This window comes from Ostrea edulis, chromosome 5 (genome assembly GCF_947568905.1).
Source record: "Ostrea edulis chromosome 5, xbOstEdul1.1, whole genome shotgun sequence".
NCBI classification, from domain to species: domain Eukaryota; kingdom Metazoa; phylum Mollusca; class Bivalvia; order Ostreida; family Ostreidae; genus Ostrea; species Ostrea edulis.
The window spans coordinates 88,282,837-88,295,372 of NC_079168.1; the positions used below are offsets into that span (position 1 = coordinate 88,282,837).

The 12,536-nt window shown below is 36.6% G+C and overlaps 2 protein-coding genes across 3 annotated transcripts in view; one reads left to right on the forward strand and one right to left on the reverse strand.

The window, feature by feature from the left end:
• The first annotated feature begins 1,418 nt into the window (after positions 1–1,418).
• LOC125649410 (uncharacterized) lies at positions 1,419–6,766 on the forward strand. 2 transcript variants are annotated; one of them, XM_056139192.1, is made up of 5 exons: positions 1,419–1,451; positions 1,685–1,793; positions 5,020–5,334; positions 5,458–5,564; positions 5,648–6,766. In XM_056139192.1, exons 4-5 carry the CDS (start codon positions 5,470–5,472, stop codon positions 6,321–6,323), a joined length of 771 nt encoding a protein of 256 aa, XP_055995167.1. In that variant the 5' UTR covers positions 1,419–1,451; positions 1,685–1,793; positions 5,020–5,334; positions 5,458–5,469; the 3' UTR covers positions 6,324–6,766. The 2 variants fall into 2 exon arrangements, with proteins under 2 accessions (XP_055995167.1, XP_048732904.1); XM_048876947.2 differs by lacking the exons at positions 1,419–1,451; positions 1,685–1,793; positions 5,020–5,334 and having other exon boundaries at positions 5,396–5,564.
• The window catches only part of LOC125649408 (WD repeat and HMG-box DNA-binding protein 1-like), a 39,336-nt gene continuing 33,079 nt past the window's right edge, over positions 6,280–12,536 (reverse strand). Inside the window, exon 27 of the mRNA XM_048876944.2 lies at positions 6,280–6,898. Within this exon, the coding sequence (XP_048732901.2) occupies positions 6,782–6,898 (117 nt within the window). The 3' untranslated portion in view covers positions 6,280–6,781. The remainder of the gene's footprint in view (positions 6,899–12,536) is intronic.

The window sequence follows — 12,536 nt, forward strand, 5'->3', positions numbered from 1 at the left end:
CACTGATTTTGACTACGGATTACTCCGTTTATCCGATCAAGATATAGGGTTAACGGCGGGTGTGACCGGTCGACAGGGGATGCTTATTCCTCCTAGGCACCTGATCCCACCTCTGGTATATCTAAGGTTCCGTGTTTGTACAACTATTTTGTATTCCCTATAGGAGTTATGGGATTGATCACTGTTCGTTATCTTCACCTTTCATTTTAAGGTAATCTACGAGGATCCGTGACATTCACACCTAATGCTGAGCGTTCTGCGATAGAACTGTCACTACCTGTTTTAACGACTTAGGTCTGTCCTGGTCGGGATTCGAACCCCGACCTTCCGCATGAGGGCTGAACGCTCTACCTCTAGGCCACCGTGGCGATTTGCCGTAATAGAAAACCAGGAGATACTACTCGTTACATTCTTCAACCGATCTAAATGTAATCATGGAACTCCGCTTGTTTCCGGTACGCTGAATGAGGACCAGGAGTGTCTTGCCTTATGCTTGTCTTTGGTTAAACGTCCATATTTTTAGGATGTCGTGTTCAGCAATTTGTAGAAGCTGTTGACCTCCAAAGGTCGCTCCTTATTTGTTGGACCATAGAAAGTGATAACAATTGCAGACACGAATGCCCATTTGATGGGGGAATTTCATTTATAAAAGTATTGATCGCGTCAGAGATGTATGGGCATTGAACATTTGTGCGTTCTCTGGTTACATATGTAACAGTGGGAGATTTGATTATACATCTCCCTCCGTCATGTACATGTATACTTTTTATAAGGAAGGGAGCGCAATTCTACTGCATAATAGGGATCGGACTCGGGATAAGCACTAAGACAGACACCTGAATCCATTCCCATAAGTTACATATGCCGGACTCCTGCCTATACTATAGTCTCAGATTACTATTATTATTATGCGTCAAAGGTTTGTTTGGTTGATAAACGATTAGTTACCTGCTTAAATAATGATTTCCTAGAATGATCCACTCTAAAGCATTGACCAAACTTGCATTATTCATGGATGCATATTGCCAGTCGAGTTTCGTATTCGTATTCTCTGCATTACAAACCCGCCGCCACCCCCACCCCGCCCAGCTGTAGTATATATCACTATAAAAAAAAACCACGGTAAAATACGAGTAAAAACGTACTGGCTATATCGCCCCCACTACACGTTAATTTAGCTTGGACAGAAGTTGATCCGATAGACACGAACAGATCGACTTTCACCTGGCAGTCGCCAGCAAAAGACTTCAGCCAAAAATCGCACAGACACGACAGACAAGGGTAATCTTGCGCAATATGTTGCCAATTAACATGCACACATTATCAATATAGGTATTGTAGAACTGGTAGTTGCGCTTCCTGACGTTTATTATTTTTTTTTTTTATAGTATTCGGATCGATAGCAACAGATGTTTTCTTCCATTAAAGGAAATCTTTCGCCTGGGATACAGGTAAAAAACAATACAACTTTATAAATAATCATCAAATATTCCTTTTGTTACGAATCGAAAAGTGATTAGACTAAATCCGATTTTCTCTCAAATAATTAACCATCACGAGAACTCATTTTACAACACCTTTGCTGTAACTTAATGATTTTGAATTAATGATTTCTATAACCTTTTGAAGTGCACACTAGCGCCCTCTGGTTTAGTACTCGCCATGCATTTACTTCTTTTAAAAGACCAAAGAATGGTTTACGATTATCATTTTTGTGTTAATCCACTGCCTTTCAAAGACGATTATCAGATGTATGACGTTTATCGAGCAGACGGCTGTTCAGTGTTTACAAGGTAAGACCTGTTTTATTAAAGTAATCGCATTCTTCTGGGGCGTCAGCACAAAGAGCGATCTCACCGGCGGTAATTCTTAAAGACAAATTTCGGTGATATTACCAAAAATCGAGGAATATTGAAGTACATATAATAGATTGTAAAGATGAAAAGAACAGGAGAGAATAAGAGAGAGATTCTGTCCATTGCCTCGATTGCATGTTGTTTAACGACTCATTCGATAAATTTCTACTCGAGACGTCACCAGCTGTAGGAGAAGTGCCACAAAATGTTCACCTACGAATGACTGTAGTGGTGAGGATTCTTTACCATGTCAACGCCTACTGTGACACGGGACCTCCGTTTTCCAAAAGACTTTCAATTAATGTAAAACTTCTAATGTTTGACAAGACGGTAGGATTGTTGCTTCGATTGTAAAAACGAAATCAATATCTTCATCATAATAATTAAATATATTCAGTTCTAACAGTAACGTTTGTTCTACACAATTAAATATGGAGAGAAAAAAGTTGACTGTACGATTTATCAGCAGAAATAACCCGTTAAAACTGACGGAAAAATACATAACAATTTCTTTGTGAATTGAACGCAAACCCCAATTGTCGCTGCAATTCACATCTGACGCCGTAATCGATACCGAACACGAAACGTAAACCTCTTTTTTCACGCAGGTTTAATTTTCATAGTTGTACGTCCTTTCATGTTATAAGAAGAATTCTTTGAGAATGTTCAAAGGCCGTAAGCGCCGAGCATAGGCCTAAATTTTAATTCTGGTTAATTCTTTGGGAAAAGAAATAGAAATGACTTGATCAGTTCGAGTTGATCTGCATTAACACAAAATTATGCAATCAAAAAATATATATTTCAAATATAGGTTTCTTTTTGCAAGTCCTTTCATTTCATACCATAATCTTTGACCTACTTTGAAGAAAACGTAACCTATAATCTCCTGTGCTATTTATTTTTTGTGTATATATCCTTTATGGCGAGACCTTATGGTAGCACGGTGTGTGACCTTGGAGTATGGTCTACTTTTAAAAACTATGACCTATTCAATATATCCTGAACTATTAACAGTATAACTTTTACATTTTGTATATAGATTTCTTATAACAAGACCTTTCATTTCATAACATGGTCTATGTGACCTTGACCTTCTCCCAGAACAGCAAGGTCGTGTTAGTCATATTGGTGTCGAGCCATCCGCATGTTGTGTGAATTCATATTCAGTTATATCGTAACCCTTTAAAATTTCTTATGGGAATAAAAATTGAAAAAAGAAAAAAAAACTTGTGAAAATCACAACTGCAGGGTCAACGTGACTCAGGTGAGCGATGTGACCCATGGGTGTCTTGTTCATTGGCTATTCGGTTCGTCTCTGGTACTTTTCACTGGCTATTCAGTTCGTCTCGGGTACTTTACATTGGCTATTTAGTTCGTCTCTGGTACTTTTTACTGGCTATTCAGTTCGTCTCGGGTACTTTTCATTGGCTATTTAGTTCGTCTCTGGTACTTTTCATTGGCTATTCAGTTCGTCTCCGGTACTTTTCATTGGCTATTCAGTTCGTCACTAATATATTTCATTCACGATCTTTAAATAAAAACAATGTTTGCTTTCCTTCTGTAGTTTTAGCATTCAAATGCAGGGAAATTCACGGGCACCTGAAGTATGGATTATTACTACCCCCCCCCCCTTTCATATTTTTTTTTGTTGGTGGCTATAATTTCTCTGAAATGTGTGAATTCCCAGTCTATCTCATCCCTCTTTCGATTCATGTAATCGTTTCACGCTTTTTGTAAGCTTTAGAGATTGGCCTTGTACCGGTAGAAGGCCAATCTCTAAAGCTTACAAAAAGTGTGAAACGATTACATTGTACATGAATCGAAAGAGGGATGAGATAGACTGGGAATTCACACATTTCAGAGAAATTATTGCCACCAAAGAAAAAATTATGAAAAGGGGGTGGGTGGGTGGGTGGTAATAATCCATACTTCAGGTGCCTGTGGGGAAATTCGGTTGAAGAAATGAAAATCTACAACTTTTGTAATATTACTTCCGTGAACTGTATCTACGATAGTTTCATCATTGTGTACTCCCTTTTTAAAATAACCTTCGGCCAAAAACAAACGGTTTATAACCTGCATTTTGGACGGACAAAATACCATCATAGGTCGAAATTAATATTTTTCTGGATCTGCGACACAATCCCTTATGCACGGTAAGATGACTTGGTGTCGACACAAATAAGACTTTTAGATGAATCATAAAACAGGATTTATTCAATGCATTTAGATCTAAACTAGGGATGTCAACGAGTACTCGACTATCGTTCGGTCATACCGATCGACTAAATTTTTCATGGTCGAGTACTCGTTAAAAATAGCCTTTTTAGTAATGTTCATATAAATTCTAAACGATTCAGTGTTTTTGTGAGTAAAAATCATGTATTAAGAGTAAAGTCAAACCAGTTTTAATTCGTTTATGTTCAAATAAATCATTTGATTTTGGTGTCGGTCTGTAAATATGTCTCCGAAATCCACAGTTTGGACATACTTTAAAAGATCGCATGATGGAAAAAAGATGAAATGCACTGATGACTTAGGTACACCTGTATTCTGTCAGTCCGGTTTTTTTTTTTAGTACCGAGTACTCGACTAAAGTCTCCGAGTATTCTACTAGGCTATGCCGAAGTAAAATTGACATCCCTAATCTAAACACAACCCGCTCATAATTTTTATTTTTGGTCAAGACTGTCTTTTTGAATTATTGATAATACAATACATTGTCGCTCGAAAAGCTTTGCTAATCTATACAGTATATTGCCTGCAAAGCCGCGAAAGACCAGTAAATAATTCAATGAAATACAGATTGGTACATTCGGCAGTATGCTAACACTGATTGTTATCGTGGAACACGTTTAAATGAATTACACACAAACATGTGGAGAACAATCTGGAAGAAGTCATACGCGGCACAGATCCCCCCCTTCACAGTCCCAGAGCGCACAACCATCAACTTCACATCTCCTGTTGCTTTAACATACCAAACAGATCGCGGATATTAATGAGCCCTACTAATTAAATTTACTTGGCGTGTAAACAACATATCTATAGAATTAAAACAAGATGATCAAAACGCAGGGGATACCTAGACGAGGCAGAAAAGCTCACTGAGAAAAGTTTGATGTAATTAAAGTCCCTATACAGCTGCTGTTTTGTTTTTCAGATGTCGAGTTAATCTCCCTTGTGTTGCTGCACTTTATTCATACCACATCGTATATTCAACCATCCAATTATTGAGATGAAGCAAGGAATTGCTCAACTTGACGATGATGAATTATTGCCCTACTCTCTCGCGTGATCTCACTTCAGTACACACACGAGATTCCGTAGACTTGGAACATCACCAGTCGTGTAGTCCTACAAAGACGCTGAACAATGAAGGAAACGGAATTCATGTGTATTTAAAATGAAACTTAAAATGTTGCTTTCTTCTGCTGGCTATGGATCTTGCTTTTTCCTAAAAACAAATCGATAGCAGGTATAACCGTCTCGGAAACACTTCCAATTTTGTAAAATTTCCTCTCGGTGTTTGAGAGTAATCAATTGTGAATTCATTTAAATGCAACTGCTTATCATCAGATGCCATCAATTCCTTTTACAGAAAACGGCGACAATGTTGGCACAGGACTTCGCGGGGATATTTTTCATTGTTTTGTTTGGTGGATTATTCATCTTCATCTGCACTATCTCCGCCATTAAAGCTGTCAGGTAGGGGGCAATTTATTCCAATCGTTGGAAAACATCTTTTTATATCGATAAATGCAGGACTGTGCAATTTGTTTTTGTTTCAGAGATCGCAGAAAAATCAAGAAATTCATAAAGGCGAAGGAGGAAGCAACGAAAGCCATAAGACTCCAGCGACAAGCCTATATTAACATGGGCCAGATTGAAGAAACACCAAAGCATGTCAATTTCCTCACTGCCACAGGGAACACTGTGTCTTCAAACTACAAAGCCACACATGTGAATGGCGATTCAGTAGACAAAAATGGTGGGCCCTCAAACGCTGTTCAAACGAAGATTAGCCAAACTTCGTCAAAATACGGAAGTACACCAGACTCCATTCCTCATACTCTTGGAAATTCACCAAGAAACTCTGTCCTCTCCACAGACACTTCGTTATGTCATTTTGCCTCCATGGAAAGTCTTACTGATGACGTCATGAATTCTATCAATGGACGTTATGGTCCTCCTAAAGACAAGTGTTCGAGTTCAGACAATCCCAATTTGCAGCATTCTCGTCCACAAAGTAGTTATAGTACAAGCAGTGCCAATTTAACTTTACCGGAAGATCGCGTCACAGCTACGAAAACATTACGTCGCTATTCCTACCAAGTGGCATGCGCAGAGTCCAGCATTGATAGAAAGCCGCCACAGTTTGCAAAGTCAGCAGCCATTATAAAAACGTACAGAAGTAACAATGTTGCGTTTGAAAATGTTGCCTTTAATTGTGATAGAAATTCATGACATTGTGATTATGTTTTTTTTACCATGTATTGTGAATTGTGAATGCACCAGCACTAACTCTCCGAGATGAAAAAATGTAAAAAGCCTAAAGGGCTTATTCATAATCTCATCTCTTAACACTGCAGGAGCCGTTACACAATGTTTACTAACACTTTACTAACACTACTTCTAATCCATTTAGGAGATTACAATAGTTCAACACAAGTTAGAGAACAACAGCACTGCCAAATATGGTTACTTCTCAGTAGAGCTTTCATGGCTCATGCAAGATTCCTATCAATATTTTTAACCATGCATATTTTTCAAAACACTGCCATGAAGATTATTATAAACCAGTTTTTCTCTCCTCCACTTGCCATAATGCATGTTTAGCATACATTTCTGTATAAAAATAATGACACATTTTTATATCATATTAATATATATTAAACTTAAAAATTTTATTTAAAAAGTTGTTATCAATCTCTAGAGAAAGCGAAGGCTGCCAACTTTGGGTTGATTTTTCTGGTAGGTCCTTCATCCTCTTCTCGTTTTCTTTTCTTGTTATCACCTTCCTTTGATTTCTGAACCCAAACCTAAAACATACATGTAGTGCACATTAAGAAAGTTTTTTTTTTAACTTGTTGGCTTACAAGTCTGATATGACAACACCCCCCCCCCTCAACTTTTAGAACATAAATTCAAATTCAAGGTTTTTAGTCTAGTTAACCCAATAAAAATCAATACACCCTATATGCCAATAAAATAAAAATATGAGAAATATTTGATTGTTTACTAATCTGATTAAATATTATTTTTTGACATAAATGAATGTGTTTCATAATAACCTAATCCCACCTCTTGTATATCCATTATCCAAGGGTCTGTGTTTGCCCAAATCTCTATTATATATTGCCTATAGGAGTTATGAGATTGATCACTGTTCACTATTTTCACCTTTCATGAATATTCCAATATGTTAGCATTTCAAGTCTCGCACATTCAAGAGTCTATCTCCTGACTACCTGTATACACAAAAATCTTGCAGTGTGCATTTTCCCCCCACACCTTTAAATAATAATAGAAAAAAACAAACAAACCCAACAGGGTTTATAAAAAAAGGTTTTGATTTCAAGGGCCAGGGCCTTTCTAATTGGGAAAAATAGCAACATTTGCTTGAAATTGGGGAAAATGTTTCATACAAAGAAATATGGAAAAACCCAATTCAGAGTGCTTTAAGGTATAATTGGGCTCCTTCTGACTTTCAATTTGGTCAAAGCTTGCCTCATTCAAATAAGCAGAGGCCAAAAAATTAGGTTTACCTAAGACTTTTGAAGCAACAATTGTAATCTGTGGGCCTGTGAAGAAGATTTATGAACGATTTGGCTACTCTGCTTCATTTGTTTTCATTGTTTGGGAATTTCAAATCAAAAATTGGAAAAAATACCAGCTTTTTAGTTATTTCGGCCCCCTACAGACCCTAAAAAAAATCCCTGCCCACACAAACCTTAGTTTAGATCACTATTCACGGTGCAGAGGTTCTAGTTCGTCAATACAACCTCCCATTGGGTCAAATGCTGTCTGACGTGTTTCATACCGATTGTTAAGTCGTTCTTGGCAGACTGATTTGACTGCGGATAACTCCGTTTACCTGATCAGGATATGGGGCTCATGGCGGGTGTGACCGGTCAACAGGGGATGCTTACTCCTCCTAGGCACCTGATCCCACCTCTGGTGTGTCCAGGGGTCTGTGTTTGCCCAACTATCTATTTTGTATTGCTTGTAGGAGTTATGAGATAGATCACTGTTCATTATCTTCACTTTGCATCTAGGAATTTTGTTGACAGAACAGATAACACTAATAATATTCATTTACCATGTTTATAACTTTCATTTATTCTTTCTGAAAGAAGAACTCTTCAGACATTCTTTTATTTATTCTTTCTGAATTTATAACTCTTCAGACATTTTTTTCCCCTGCAGAGCAACATTCATATCTATTTTTCCTCCAAGTTTGATAAACACAAAATTTTAGTTTCATTTTAATAAAGAAATCTTTCAGAAAGCTGCATGCAATTCATATAAGTTAACTGTTTTGAACCTACCAATCAGGTCTTTCAAGTTCCTTTGAAATGAATAATGGTTTTAATAATTGTTACCACAAAGCATTTACAGGATAAAGTGCACCTTTCATTTCCAATAAATTTTTGCATGTTTTCTGTGGTATCCCCCCATTTTAATATTTATTCTGATCATTCTTAATGTTAGGAAAGAAAATCTGTAATTCAACAAATATTAAAATTGTTGTTTTAACATGATATATAGTGAATCTAAATTAAAAACATGGTGCTCATTCACACAATATACAAAGATCAGACGTAAGAGCTCCAAGAAAGGGAAACCTGTTCACCACGATACCGATATTTCTCCTTACTGATGTCACCAGGTTGGCCTATAGTCTTGGAAAATATCAATAGAATTAACAGGCATAAAATGCCTAAAGTATGTGAATAAAGCAAAGTCTGAATTCACGAAACATATCCGATATTGTTCTCTGGTCAGTGAAAGATATTTTATCAATTTGATCTGATTGACAGCCAAATGAAAAATCTCAACATTCAAATACCAGTTGATGATGTGGTTGGTACAGAATTATCAACTTCACATTCCATGATTTTTCAAGATTTTTTCATTGGTGAATGAATTTTTATGAAGACAATGAATAACACAAAAATACTAGCAACCAAATATGGAAATTATGTTTAAATTCGAGCACTTAACTGTGACAAAGTCTGAAATTCCATGACTCTCAAACACTCCCATTTTATTTTCTATGACTTTCAGAGTGCAAAGTGAATTCAAAGACTTCACATGACCTTAACAAACCATGTACAACACAGAGGAAAATATAGAGAGGAAACATTTATTGATCACCTTAATTAGGGACCTGATATAAAAAATGAGAAAAATAAAGCACAAATATGATGAGAAGAAAATCAATATTGTACAATAGGTGCACAGGAGGGACTTATTTCAGGGTAATATCATCCTTCTCATGTGGTTATCAAATCAGTGTGTAGGCTGCAAAATATCCCTTATGGTTCATCATTAATACAAACACTGTACTGGTCTGTTTGTCGGATTAAACAATGAAGAACACAGTAATGAAATTGTTCACTGAATACAGGTTATTTATAACCTACTAGTCACTGTGCATATTTACAGCTTTGGTGGAATACACCTTTTAATCTTCACAATAGACATTCAGACTGGTTCTAGTGGAAAGCTTCATCTAGTATTTACATTATATAGAAATCTGAAAATGGTTGGAAATGTAATCCATAGCAACCAACTCTTTGTAAATGTGACTCGAATGTCACAATGATGATTAAACAGAGTGTCTAGGGCTAACAATTCAAAATAAGCAAATGATGTACAAAGCTGGAAAGAACAAGATATGTTTCAGAAACATATACATGTATGCCCCCCCCCCCCCCCCCCCCAAATTGAAAAGGGTTATATACATGTATCATTTGATTAATAATAGTGCCAAAACAATTCAAGAGATTGAGTGGACTCTATCTTCCAATGTCCAGAGTGGATTGACCTTTGACCATAAAATCAATAGGGTCACAGGGTACCAAGTTTGGTGTCAATCAAGCAAATGATTCTCAAAATATAGGAAACAATATATTACTATGTCCAGTTAGACCCTTGATCATGTGAACCTAAAATCAATAGGATTCATCTACTCCTTATGATGTACCAGTGTATCAAGTTCGATGTCTGTCAAGGAAAGGGTTGTTAAGATACTGAGCGAACAGTATCTTCCTTTCTCCAGAGTGGATTGACTCTTGACTATGCATGAGACCTCAAAATCAATAGCGGTCATCTACTCTTTACTATGTACCAGGATACCAAGTTTAATGTCTGTCAAGGAAAGGGTTCTCAATATATTGAGCAAACAAAACTTGGTCTACAGACTGAAAGGTGAAAAACAAAATGTCCCCACTTTTTCAAAGGGGAGCATAAATATGAATGTCTTCTATGAAGGTTGAAAAGGTTTCCACTCTACTGATGTCTAGAAGGAAATACATGAACCAGCAGTTTTCACAACAAACGGCTATTAAAGTTCAGCGCTGCCTCATCACCATTGATAAGGATAGGTCACACTGCCCACCAGTCACCTTAATTATATGAAGATACATGCCATCATACTTTGGGGAACTAATAGTTTAGAACTTCTATTGTGACCCCATCCTGGCGCCAGGGGTCATGGTGTCCTCAAACTATGACAGGAGGATTCTTGCATATCAATTCGACATCTTGTAAACTTGAGGCTTTTTAGAATGATATTTTTCATAAGATATTCCTAAGTAAAATTTAAAACCCTTAATATGGCCCAACACCTGGCCCCTAGGGCATAGTGTACACAAACTTGAACTCTCCTAGCCTTGATCTACCTGTTTATTTAGTTTGATGACAATCAGGTAAAAGGTTCCCAAAAAACAAGTTTGAGACATGCATGCTAGAAAGTAAATGATCTATGACCTTTTAACTGGAAATCAATAGGGGTCATCTACTGGTCATGATCCACCTGTCTATGACATTTGACACCATACTTTCTACATACAAAATGACCATCAACTGCATAGCAATACGCCCAATCTTTTTCAAAGGAAGGTATAATATGGATGCTTTTGGCAAATTCCATCCTTTTTTGTTTATAATTCTCCGTAAAACTTTAAATCTCTGGTTCAAACTGGTTTTATGTCTCAGTGCACACTACTCATGTAGCCCCAGGGCCCAAGGTTTAAATCTACACTACAATACATGTATCTATTTGACACATAGTGCCTTTGTGGTTTTTGAAATGATCTTTTTACGTATTCCATCACTTACATATGAACTAGATGGACCATAACTCAACCAAAAGTTATCTGACTGAACCATATAATTACTCAATTTCATGATATATCTATATCCCATATTTCAATTCAAAATCTCCATGCATGAACGGTGAAGATAACGAACAGTGATCAATCTCATAACTCCTATAAGCAATACAAAATAGAGAGTTGGGCAAACATGGACCCTGGACATACCTGAGGTGGGAATCAGGTGCCTAGGAGAAGTAAGCATCCCCTGTTGACCTGTCATACCCGCTGTGAGCAGTATGTCTTGATCAGATAAACAGAGTAATCCTTAGTCAAAGTCAGTGTGCCAAGAACAGCCCAATAATCGGTATGAAACATATAAGACAGCCTTTGACCCAATGATAGGATGTTTTGGCGAACTAGATCTTTATAACGACCATAGCATTTGCGAAATGTTGACTTTAAATGATATTGTTGAAACCCCTGTAACTCAACTTGTTTGTGAGTGGCCTGCCTCGATTTAAAAACTGATCATACACAGAACAAGCTCTTGTGAATCGAATCAGTTAAGGAATATAAACACCATATGCAGGTGATAATGGAATATTGCTACATAAATATAGGAAGTTGATGACGGAGAAGCTGAAATCATCCTGTTTGTCATTAAGTTGAGTTGTTAATTTGCCGTTAATATCAATTTTCAATAAAATATCTAAGTACGAAGCAGAAGTGGACGACTCTTAGGTGTCTTTCATGTCTAGCTCACAGGGATACATCAAATCTACATACGAATGAAAATTATTGTTAATAGATAAAATGTCAATGTCGGCGACAGTAAGAGATTTTCTCTTCTCATGTAGAAGCTTTTGAATAAACTCTGCTTTATAAGAATATAAAAACAGGTCAGCTAACAAAGGAGCATTATCTGTAAGTTTGTCACCAAAAATTGAATACAATGAAAACTGCTCTACATTATATATTTCAGTAATAACACCAGTATTTTATTTCAAACACTTTTTAATCTCAAAACAGGCACATGAACATGTGATTTTGGTGATTAGATAATTATTGTCTTGCAATACAATAATTTTACCTTTTATATTTCTTTACACTAAAAGTGGTTATTTAATGTAGTTCTATTAGGTTTCTTGTTTTTGTACAAATGTTTTTCTTAGTCATGTAACATGTATTCCTATGCCATTGAGAGATTTTGAGGGGAAAAAAAAAAGGTTGACATCACTTTCAAAGCTAATGCCCCTATAAGATAACTTCATTTCATTGTAAAGGTCTTGGTGGTTTAGAGAAACAAAGGTGCATTGAATTATATCAAGCATGAAAAAATTCAATATCTTTATTC